Below are 11202 nucleotides of genomic sequence, written 5' to 3' on the forward strand. Positions count from 1 at the left end.
CGGGAAGAGGGGCTCCCCGCGCCCCGCCCTGCGTGGCAGTCCCGGGGTCCCCAGCTGCGAGGACGGGACCCGGTCCCGGACCCGGGGAGGGACAGCGCTGGTGGCCCTGGTTGAGCTAGGTCTGGGCACTGCTGCTGCTCCGGCGGCATCCAGGGTCCTCCCTCTGCTGAAGTTCCTCCGGACCCCTCCCCGCCGCCACATCCTCCGAGTTTTTTGGAAAACTGCTGGAAGAGGCGGGGGCCTGAGCCCAGAGGTCACCTCGTGGGTGACCCTTGTGCCCCCGGTGGTGGCCTGAGGTCTGACTTTGCTGCAAGCAGGTGGGGCCCTGGGGACTGAGTCTAGGAGAAGCCCGCTGGGGAGGGCGTGGGCCCGGGCTGCCCAGCATCCCAGTGCTGCCCAGACAGTGTCCTGGCGACCCTGGGAAGCAGGTGGGCTGAGGGTCTTAAAACCACAGCCCTCCCACTGCAAGGGGGGAGGAGCTGCCTAGAAAATGGGCCGTGGGACACATCCCAAACCTGGTCTCTGGGCACAGGGACAGGGGCGTCCAAGGGCATCCTGCCAAGAGGCCACAAGTTCAAGGCCCAAGGGGGGCAAGCAGGCCAGTGCTCCAGGCAGAGTCTGTTCTCCTCAGTCCTCTGCTGGTCTGGGGTGGAGCCAGTGCAGCCTGGCCTGGGCCCAGATGCCCAGCACCTCCACTCTGCCCCAGCTCTGCAGTTCCAGCTGCAGTGGGAGAGGCCCAGAGTAGGCAACCGGGCCAGGCCCCAGTGTGAGCTGCCCAGTCCTGGACTTGGCCTCTCTGCCTCAGTTGCTCTTTCTGCAAAATGGGGGCATGAGCAGTGTTTGGCAGGGCTGGCTGATAAGGGTCACGAGCTCTCCAAATAGTGGTTTGTGGAGTGGGGAAACTGAGTCTCAAATGGTTATCTGAAGGCCAAAGAGATGATCTGTGTCATCTCAGCTGGTCTGCAGAGATGGACAGAGGGGTCCCGGCATCTCAGGCTGGGGAGAGAGGAGAACCCTGTATCACCTGGCTCTTTGAGCCTCCTTGCCTGTCCTTAATCCTGAATTAAGAGACACGGCAGGGAGGGAAGGTCTGAGACCTTGGGCTGTTAGTGTGTGGTGTGCAGGGCCAGGGGAGGGGAAGTGAAGGCCGCGAGGACAGTGGCCAGGGCGTGCAGTGTGGGTGGCAGCTGCCCGCCACACTGAGGGAGCTGGAGCGATGCTGAGCACGTCCGCCCTCCCAGATGGCGTGGACTCCGCCCGGCGGAAACCTCGCTTGCCGGCCGGACGTGTCCAGGATGCTGCTTGTCCGGGGGAGCATCTGGGGAGCCCTGCTGACCAAGAGCCCAGCCTTGCAGGGTGCAGATGCCCCCGGGTCGAGCTTTGGTCTTCCTGAGCTGGTCGGGGCGGGAGGAGCATTCAATTGTTATGGACTTCATTCTGCCAGCTGTCCCCTTCCTGGCCCTTCGTGACTGAAGAGGGAGGCTGGGGAGGGGCTGGGCCCAAGCAAGGGGCTCCAGTCTCCTCCCATCTCCACTGTTCAGGTTGGACAGGGCGTGTCTGGCTGCTAAGCGAGCACAGGGGTGAGTCCAAGGCCACCGTCAGGGAAGCTCAGGCAGCCCTGTTCTATGCCCCTGTGTCCCTCTAGCTCCAGGTGTGGCTAGAGAGGCCGGGCAGGCGAAGGCGCCGTGGGGAGGCCACCTTGGGCTCAGAGGGGAAACCAGAAGGAGAAGCCCCTGGCCTCTTCTCTCCAAGCCATGGGGGCAATTGCTTGGGTCAGCCCCTATCTGGTGGGGTGACTTCCCCAGCCACCCAAGACCAAAAACAGAGAAGGCTGAAGCCTCTGAGACCCTAGCCTCTGTCCCTGGTCCCAGTAAAGCTCTGTGAGATGTAGAAAAGGGCAGACACAGGACCAGGAGGAGGGCTTGGCACCTGCAGGCCGGGGAGGGGGTAAACTGAGGTAGGAAACTGGGGATATGAAGCAGGAGAGGGGGGCGAGGGGTGCTGGCTGGTCAGCCCAAGGGATGACAGAATGGCTTTAGCACGTAGGGTCCCGCGGGAAGGCCCCCACCAACTTTCTCCACAGTGCTGCCGTGGGGGCTGGGCCGCACTCAGGGCCCCGGCTGTGATGTCTGTCCTCATCCCTCAGTGAGCATGTGTCCTTTTTGCGGTCAGAGAAATGAATTGTGCTCTTGGAAAAATCAGTTGATAGGTTTTGTTGTTGTTGTTGTTGTTGTTTTAGTTGATAGATGTTGTTGAGGAAAACTGGACACCCCAGGTGCACACAGGAGGCCCACCCAGTGGAGTGGTGTTTCAGCACCCCAGATCCCTGGGCGCCTTCCCTCACCGCAAAGGTCAGGGCTGGCGGATCCCCAGTGCAGCAAGAAACACTGTGGGAGCCCCCGGGGAACAGCCCGCCCCAGGACAGAGGCCACAGTGGCTCACAGCTGGGGCACCCGTTTGGGGCCCAGGCCTCACCACTTTCAGCCTGTGAAACCACAGCAAGTGTTACTCACTCCATAACCCCGAGTTCAAATGCACACAGGAACACGTTCCCAGCTCTGTGCTGGCTCACACAGCGTGGCCCATGGTGCTGATTGCTCACCTGGCCCTGGCATTCCACCGCCTAAATATTTCTCCACACCATCTGTGCCTTCCCCATGCCCACTGCCACCACCTACACGGAAAAGCCACCATGGTTGCTCTGGCCTCAGCCTCTGAGCTCCTTTCTCTGCTGGTCCCACCCCATCTCCATAGCAACAAGGGCACGCTCCTTAAGACAACCGAGGTGACATCACTCCTCTGCTGAGTTTGTGTCCTTCGAGCTGAATGTCAAGAGCGGGAGTGAAGCCCAGAGTGGTGGTGCATGCCGGTAATCCTAGCACTTTGGGAGGCTGAGTCAGGAAGATTCAAGTTCAAGCATAGCCAGGGTAATTTATCAACTTAGGGACACTGTGTCTCAAAATTTAAAATTTAAAATTTAAAATTTACCCTCCAAAAGAAGGTAGGGGTCTGGTTCAGTGCTAGGGCCTTGGTTCAATCCACAGTACTGAAAAAAAAAAGGGGGTGGGGAGGGTGTCGATGGGAAAGTTGGTCCCAGGGATCCAGGGTGGTGACTTGGCAGTGGGGCCAGGGGAGTCCCTGTCCTGTTCCCATCCCTGCCCATCTCCTCCCCGCAGTGCAGGCAGCCATGGGCTCCATGGGGAGCCAGCGCCTCAAGGAGCCCAGCATGGCGGGCTCACCTGACAGGAGCGTGAGGACAAGCTTCAGCTTCGACAGTCTCCCGCTGGAGGCTGCCTCGGCCATGGTGGAGGCGACTCAGGACCAGGGCATCAGGGCCAGGGCCATCCCCTCCCTCGTGGACTCCGGTGAGTGAGGTGCGGGAGTCTGCCCTGGGCAGCTCTCAGCTGGGGGCATCTGGGGTTGCAGCAAATGCAGAGATGCCCACCCCATGAACCCCTGCGGCCGCCATCTGTGCCCACGGATGGGCTCGGTGCCCACCAGGAAGATGAGGGGCAGCGGTGAATGAGCCCTGAGCCATGCTTCCGTCTAGAGGGTGCCATGGGGCTCATGGGTCACCTTCATCGGGCTAAGCCAGCTGTGCCCAGCTGCAAAGGACAGACAGGGATGGAGGCTGGTTTTCATAGCAGGGTGTGGTGACTCAATCCTGTCATCCCCATATTCTGAGAAGCTGAAGCAGGAGGATCACAAGTTTGAGCCCAGCCTGGGCTATTTAGCAACTTAGTGAGACCTTGTCTTAAAGTAAAAAATAAAAAAGGACTGCAGATGTAGCTCCATGTGAAGGGAGTTTAATCTCCAGTACAAAAAAACAAACGTAAAAGTTGTCAGTCCAGCTGTGTGACCTTGTGCAAGAATTAAAACCTCTCTGAGCCTCATTTTGCCCAAATTGAGGACTGGGGTCCACCAGTTGTGAGGTGGGACCTGTGGAGTGGTGGAGGGCAGGCCTGGCATGGAATAGGCATGAAGACCCCCGGCCTCCTGTCCTTTGCTACCAGGGCCTTGGGCAAGTCCCTGTGTGGCTGTGGCTTGTTCATCAGGAGAGAGGATGGCGTGGACGCCAGGCTGGGTGTGGGCTGTTGTATGCCTCAGCCTCTGGCACACTCTTGCCCACGGGTACCAGAGGCCATGTGAAGGGTGAAGGAGGCCAGGCAGTCCCCTGGGTGGTAGCAGACACCACGGGGTGGGGCCCCACCACAGCTGCAGTGGCACCAGTGTGCTACTCATGCTGGCAGCAGCGGTCTAACTGTGTGCCGATGGTGACAGTGGGCTTGACAGCAGCTGGATCAGGCAGGGTTCCGCTAGAGAAACAGAACCAGTTGGAGATGGAGAGATAAAGAGATTAAAAATAAGCCAGTGTGGTGGCATTCACCTGTCATGCCAGTGCTCAGGAGGCTGAAGCAGGAGGGTTGCTGTGGTTTTGAAGCCAGCAAGCCTGCTAGTGAGGCTCTGTCTCAAAAAACCAAAAGAACAGAAGAAAAAAGAAAGAGAAAGAAAAAGAGAAGAAATAGAGTTATAGATATATGCACGTACACAGAGATTAATTACAAGAAGTTGGTTTGGCCATGCTAAACAATCATTATGCACTGTAAATGTGTGCTAATAAAAGGTGATAATGATAATATTGAAACGAAATTGGCTTGCTAAAGTGGGGCCTGGTAAAACCATCATCTTAGTCCATTTCCTGTTGCGTTAGTGAAATGCCCAAGGCTGTGTTTCATAAAGAAAAAAGATTCATTTTTCTCATAGTGCTGGAACTTCGAAAACATGATGCCAGCCTCTGTCAGGCTCTGGTGAGGACATGTGATGAACAGCATCCTAGGAGAAGGCCAGAGAGACAGACAGGGAGACAGGGAGACAGAGGGACAGGAAAGGGGTCGCTCGGTAGAATGAGCAGGATTTGGAGGCAGTGGAGGCTCACTTAGGAGCCTGCTCTCCAATAAGGAACAGCCCTATTCCCTGTCACAGACCCAACCACCTCCCAAGGCCCTGCCTTCTAAATTCCAAGGTTCCATCACAAGAGGACCAAGCCTCCTGAATACACGTGAACCTTTGGGGACAAACCATCCCCAGTCACAGCAGCTAGCCTGCAGCCGCAGGGCAGGAGGTCAGGAAGGGAGGTCTGAGCTCAAAGAAGGTCCCAGGGCCTCGCCTGATTAGTCCAGGCCCACCAAGGGTCACCTTCCTTTTGGTTGATTCCAAGTCTACTAAGGACGGTCTTTATTCTGCAGTCCCTCCCCATCCATACCCAGAGGAGTGTCTGATTGCTCAAAGAGAGGCTGCATGTCAGCCGGCCAGGCCGACTCCCAAAACAGACCATCACGGTCTACCCTGGTGATCCTGGCAGCCACACTTCCTCTCCAAATAAAGGTGACATCAGAGTCACAGTGCCTCTAAGCATGATACAGCTCACCTGCACACCCCTAGAACTGTGCAACCCCTTTCCCAGAGGACAGTGTGACATCTTCCCAAACTGTCCGTCTGCTCCTTCCGGATCCTATAACCTTGCACCGAGCCCCAGAGTTACAATGAGAAGCACACCCTGTGTTAGTGATAGGGCACGCGAGTGGAGAAACAAAAATATTTGGTAAGCCAGGCATGGAAGTGCTTTCCTACAATCCCAGCACTGTGGGAGGCTGGGGCAGGAGGATCACAAGTTCAAGCCCAGGCTGGGCAACTTAACGAGACCCTGCCTCAAAATAAAAAGGGGCTGGAGATGGAGCTCAGCATGAAGGTCCTGGGTTCAATCCCCAGTACTACAAAAAGAATTTTTTTAAAAACTAGGCTGTTTCCACTGCCGTGATGAGGGTAGCTATGGTGGCCGTGGCCTCTTGGTGGTGAATGGCAGCCATGGTGACTGTGGGCAGTGGTTACGGTGATGTACTCCTGTTGCTGGGTGGCCGGGTGACGGTGGTTGTAGTGTTGGTGGCCACGGTGGCTGACGTGCGAGTGGATGATGCCCACCCCACCGTGTCTCACAGTGGTGGAGGAGCCGGTGCCCGAGGACCGCTACCATGCCATCTACTTCGCCATGCTGCTGGCCGGCGTGGGCTTCCTGCTGCCCTACAACAGCTTCATCACCGACGTGGACTACCTGCACCACAAGTTCCCAGGTGCGCCCCAGTCCCCGGCCCCACCCCGCTTACTGAGTGGCTGGACGCCCTCGGGGTGGCCCCTCGCCCTCTCTGACCCAGGAGGGAGCCTCGGGTGGGCGGATGGTGGGCTGCCCCAGCGCCCCGTCCTGCCCTCATCCTCCTCGCAGGGACCTCCATCGTCTTCGACATGAGCCTCACCTACATCCTGGTGGCGCTGGCGGCCGTGCTCCTCAACAATGTGCTGGTGGAGAGGCTGAGCCTGCACAGCAGGATCACCACAGGTAGCCCCCACCCCGGCCGGGCCTCACTCCACTCTCCTGTAAAACGGGCACCTTTCCCAGGACACTGTGGGCTTCTGCGCTATGGAACAGGGCCGGGTCAGGCTCCTCTGCAGCCGCGCAGGCCCCGCACTCCACCCTTGGGCTCTGCACAAACTCCTCCTTTCCCCCAGTGCCCTCTTCCTTCTTGTGGCTCTTCATGGAGGCATCCAGCTTCCAAGGGTGCCTCCTCCAGGAAGCCTTTGGAGTTGCCCCTTCTGGACCTGCCAGGTGTCCTCCATCAGGAGGGTGGCAGGCACCTCGTACCCAGCTCCAGGAGGACAGGAGGGGAGCGCTGAACCCCTCTCCTACAGGCTACCTCCTGGCCCTGGGGCCCCTGCTATTCATTAGCATCTTCGATGTGTGGCTGCAGCTCTTCGCACACGACCAGGCCTATGCCATCAACCTGGCCGCTGTGGGCACCGTGGCCTTCGGCTGCACAGGTAGGGGTGGGCCACAAGCACAGCCCTGCACACTCCATCCACATCACCACAGCCCTGTTTCTCTTGGGCTGTGGCTCATACTTTGCTGTGGTACTAGGGATTGAACACAGGGCCTTGACTCTGAGCTGCATCCCAGACCTTTTTTTTTTTTTTTCTGAGACAGAGCCTTGTTAGATTACTAAATTACCTAGACTGGACTCAAACTTGCAATCCTCCTGCCTCAGCCTCCTGAGTGCTGGGATTACAGGTGTGTGCCACCATACCTCAACTGTGTCTTTCGCCATGACCTCCAGGACACAATGATTCCCTAAATCTGTGTGTGCACATGTGTTCAAGTCAAGGCTTCATGAAGTCATGCTTTCCACCCAGGCATGTTGCTCGTGTTTTTTTGTGTTTTGAATACCAATGCTGAAGCAGGCATGGTGGCACATGCCTATAATCCCAGCTACTAGGGAGGCTGAGGCAGAAGGGTTGCTTGTGCGAGGCCAGCCTCGGCAATTTAGCAAGACCTTGTCTCAAAAAGTTTTTTCAAATGTGAAAAAGGCTGAAGATGTATCTCAGCACTTCCTTGGTACCAAAAAAAAAAAAAAGGAAGGAGAGGGGAGAAAGGAGGGAGGAGGTAGGCAGGGACTCAGTTCCAGTGGATTGGATACACTGCCCAGGTCCTGCTGAGCGTGTGTGTGTGTGTGTGTGTGTGTGTAATGGGATGGAAGAGGTGCATGGTCAACGTGGCTTCTTTGTTTCTGTTTTTGTTTTGGTACCAGGGATCTAACTCAACCTTGCTATTGAGAGGCAAGTGTGGTGCCATTGAGCTAAATCCTCGGCTCCCAAATTTTTTATTTAAAAACAAAACATTTTTTTGGTACCAGGTATCAAACTCAGGACCTCGCACCTGTACCACTAAGCTAAATCCTCGGCCCTCTCGGTGGCTTCTTAAAGCAAGTTTCTGTCCTGCTCTGTCTGCACGCCCACCCACTTCAGGGGCGGTGGCCATGTCCCAGTCTCTCGGGGACTCAGGCCCACAGCTCCGTCCAGGAGTGACCTCCTGGGTCCCTGCTGGTCGAAGAGAGGGAGCTAAAGTCCCCCATGCATTCATTTCTGCCCCTGTCCCACTGGCCAGGGCTGGAGGAAGACCCTGAGCCACAGGAAGGGAGGGACAAGGGAGGCCATGGTACCCTATGGGAGGCAGCACTGTCTCCACCGTGTTCTGTGAGGTGGTGGCATCAAGCCCCTCTGCCCGAACACCAGCACCTTTTCACACCCGTGCCATCCAGCAGGGTGCTCTGGCCGGGCGCACACACAGTCTAAACCAGCTGGTGACAAGCAGTGTCTCAGGTTCCCCCCTCTCTCTCTTAAGTGCAGCAATCCAGCTTCTATGGGTACACGGGGATGCTGCCCAAGAGGTACACGCAAGGGGTGATGACGGGGGAGAGTGAGTATTACACACGCCGAGGGCTTACACAGGATCTGGGGCTTCTTCCGGGGACCTTCACTGGGGGCTGGGCAGGGGTTCAGCAGCTGGGAGCGTGTGCTGTGTGTGGACGGCCAAGAGGCAGCCCCCGGGGTGCGTTTGTGTGTCTGCGTCTGCATGGCAGGGGATGAGCCCACAGCATCAGGTGCCCCCCTTCAGCACCAGGCTGTCCTCAGTGCTCCAGGGCCACCCACCACCCCTGCTCAGCACCTCCACACTAGGGTCCCGATGATTTCAACCTCCCTGCCACTCAGCAAGTGGCACCACTGTCCCAGCGTTACCCAGCACCCAGGCCTCCTCCTGTTGCCGGACCTGCCCTGTCCGCTCCTCTGAGTGCCTGGCCCAGACTGCTGACCCCAGCCTCCAGCCCAACCCGCACATGGGGGCCCTGTGCTCTCAAGCCCCCTCCCATCCTGGGGTGCCCTGGGAGGGTCCCCCAAGCTGTTTCTCCCCTTGGTGGCATTCACAGCCCTCAGCGATGCTCTGCTGTGGGGCCCTGGTTCCAGGAGGACACACAGGTCACTTCTGCTGACCAGGAGAGTTTGTGGTGGGGTGAGCATGGTGGATATGGGGCAGTTTGTGCTCGGGGTTCTGCCTGCCTGTGGGATGGCACAGAGGAAGTGTCCTGCCCCCACCTCAGGCTGCCCATGGCCTTGGATGAAGCCACACACCCTGGCATGGCTGCTGGGCCTGCAGGACCCCACCTGCCCCCCAATTTTGGATCTTGCTCTGGGGTCCACACCCCTGCTGAGCTCAACTCCTCACCTGTGCATGAGCACCGGGCTCTGCCAGACCCAGCCAGGGACACAGGACCAGGTCTGCACTTGGCTCCCTTGTCCTGTAGACCCTGGCTTCAAGATCCCCTACCATCCCCAGGGATTTAGCTCAGTGGTTCCAATGCCTCCTTCACAAGCGCAAGGACCCGAGTTCAATCCCTGGTACCAAAAAAAAAAAAAAAAAAAAAAAAAAAAAAACAAGAACAAAAAAAAAAAAAAAAAAAAAAAAAAAAGATCCTTTCCCGGGACAGGATCGTCTCACACAAGCACATCTGCATGTTCTCATCCCCTCTGCCCAGACTGCACCCTGCTAGTCATGTGACCTGTGTCTTGTCTGCGGCCTCACCCAGCACAGGCCGTGTCATTCCCAGTGGGTCCCAGACACTCAGGAGGTGGTGTGGCAGGTGTGGGGCTGCGCAACTCCAGGGCAGCTGTGCGGTATCTGGGCCCCGACTGGTGGCCCAGGGAGGCTGCGCGGGCCTGGAGTCAAGACAGAGAGACCAAACTCTCAGGGGGTCGAGGGGGCGATGGGCCAGATGGACCCGGGCTTGGAGAGTGCTGGGTGGAGTTGCGGTGATGGACAGGAGGGGGCGGGACGGGGCTCGTGTGTTGGAGGCGTGGCCGGGCCAGCCCCTCTCCATTGCGTCCCCAGGCACTGCCGGGGTGATGATCTCCCTGAGCCGCATCCTCACCAAGCTGCTGCTGCCAGATGAGCGTGCCAGCACACTCATCTTCTTCCTGGTCTCCGTGGGCCTGGAGCTGCTGTGCTTCCTGCTGCACTTGCTGGTGCGGCGCAGCCGCTTTGTGCTCTATTACACCACGCGGCCGCGCGACAGCCGCCGGGGCTGCAGGGCGGGCTACCGCGTGCACCACGACGTCACAGCGGGAGACATCCACTTCGTAAGTGCCTGCTCCAGGTCCGGGCTGGCCAGCCTCTTGTCTTTGTCACCAGATGCAGAGGGGGACCAGCCCTGACCTGGCGAGTGTCTCTGCTGGGGCCCGCTGTGCCCCACGACGCAGGATGTACGTGGTCCCTGTCCGTGGGGTCACCCCCACACTGCGGACTGAGACTCATGTGCATGGGGCAGCAGGGCGGGGCTCCTGGTGCCGCCCCAGCCTGAGCTCCCACTCTGTCCCTCAGAAGGAGCTCTGGAGGAGAGGGACACAGAGGCTCCCCCTTCCCTGGGTCTGCGGGGGCCAGAGAGAGGGCCACGGGGCAGGGGCCCCCACAGGCGCCGACACAGCGGTCACCAGAGCCAGCCCCAACCGGACCCAGGTGGAGAGGTTTGGTCCGGCTGTGTTCCGACGCCCCAAGCTCTGTGGAGGGCCGAGCCTAGCTGGGGAGCCGGATGCCCTCTGGTGGTGCAAGGTGCCAGAGATCCGGACCTGAAGACCCGCAGGTGCCTGGGGCGGCAGGGCCGGCCTTTCGGCCTCTCGGTCCACCTCCGCAAAACACAGCTAGGACTGTGGGGCAGGCTGCGGTTCAGGGCGTCCCCGGGGCCATGTCCGGGGGCACTGCAGTGAAGGGTCCACCGTGGAGCCCGCAGACACAGAGCCTTCGATGGAAAAAGACGGGTCTGAAGGGGTGCACTGGGGGCCCGCAGCTGGGCAGGCGCCCCAGGATGGGGGTGCAGAGACCACTGCAGGGTTCAGGGCACGTGTGCAGGAGAGCGAGGCCTCCAGGAGCCTGGGAAAGGTGAGCGCTTGGGGTTAGGTTTACAGACCTGTAATCCCAGCTACTTGGGAGGCTGAGGCAGGAGAAGGGTTTCAGCCAAGGCAACTTAGCAGGACCCTGTCTCGATATAAATGAAGAGCAGGGAATGCAGCTCAGCGCTTCCTGGGTTCAATCCCCAGGACTGGAAAGAAAACGGAGAGACCTTGGTAAGTGAGATAGAGGGCCCTGTAAACAGTGGGTGCTGACTGGTGGTCGGAGGCGGCGCTCCGCACTTGGGTCAGGCGTTGGCCCCGTAGCTCCCGGATGTCCCCTCCACCGAGCCCCATCTTTCTTCCAGGAGGACCAGGCCCCGGCCGGCAGTGGGTCCCCCAAGGACAGCCCGGCCCACGAGGTGACCTGCGGCGGCGAGG

At 58.9% G+C, this 11202-nt stretch overlaps 1 protein-coding gene across 1 annotated transcript in view; it reads left to right on the forward strand.

The window, feature by feature from the left end:
• The first annotated feature begins 2432 nt into the window (after nucleotides 1-2432).
• The window catches only part of Slc29a4 (solute carrier family 29 member 4), a 13582-nt gene continuing 4812 nt past the window's right edge, over nucleotides 2433-11202 (forward strand). Inside the window, exons 1-8 of the mRNA XM_033764807.1 lie at nucleotides 2433-2927; nucleotides 3177-3365; nucleotides 5997-6128; nucleotides 6278-6391; nucleotides 6742-6870; nucleotides 8228-8302; nucleotides 9770-10017; nucleotides 11130-11190. Coding sequence (XP_033620698.1) covers nucleotides 2864-2927; nucleotides 3177-3365; nucleotides 5997-6128; nucleotides 6278-6391; nucleotides 6742-6870; nucleotides 8228-8302; nucleotides 9770-10017; nucleotides 11130-11190 — 1012 coding nt within the window. The 5' untranslated portion in view covers nucleotides 2433-2863. The remainder of the gene's footprint in view (nucleotides 2928-3176; nucleotides 3366-5996; nucleotides 6129-6277; nucleotides 6392-6741; nucleotides 6871-8227; nucleotides 8303-9769; nucleotides 10018-11129; nucleotides 11191-11202) is intronic.

The sequence above is a fragment of the Fukomys damarensis genome, unplaced genomic scaffold (genome assembly GCF_012274545.1).
Source record: "Fukomys damarensis isolate Sample0158 unplaced genomic scaffold, DMR_v1.0_HiC HiC_scaffold_17, whole genome shotgun sequence".
Classification (NCBI taxonomy): domain Eukaryota; kingdom Metazoa; phylum Chordata; class Mammalia; order Rodentia; family Bathyergidae; genus Fukomys; species Fukomys damarensis.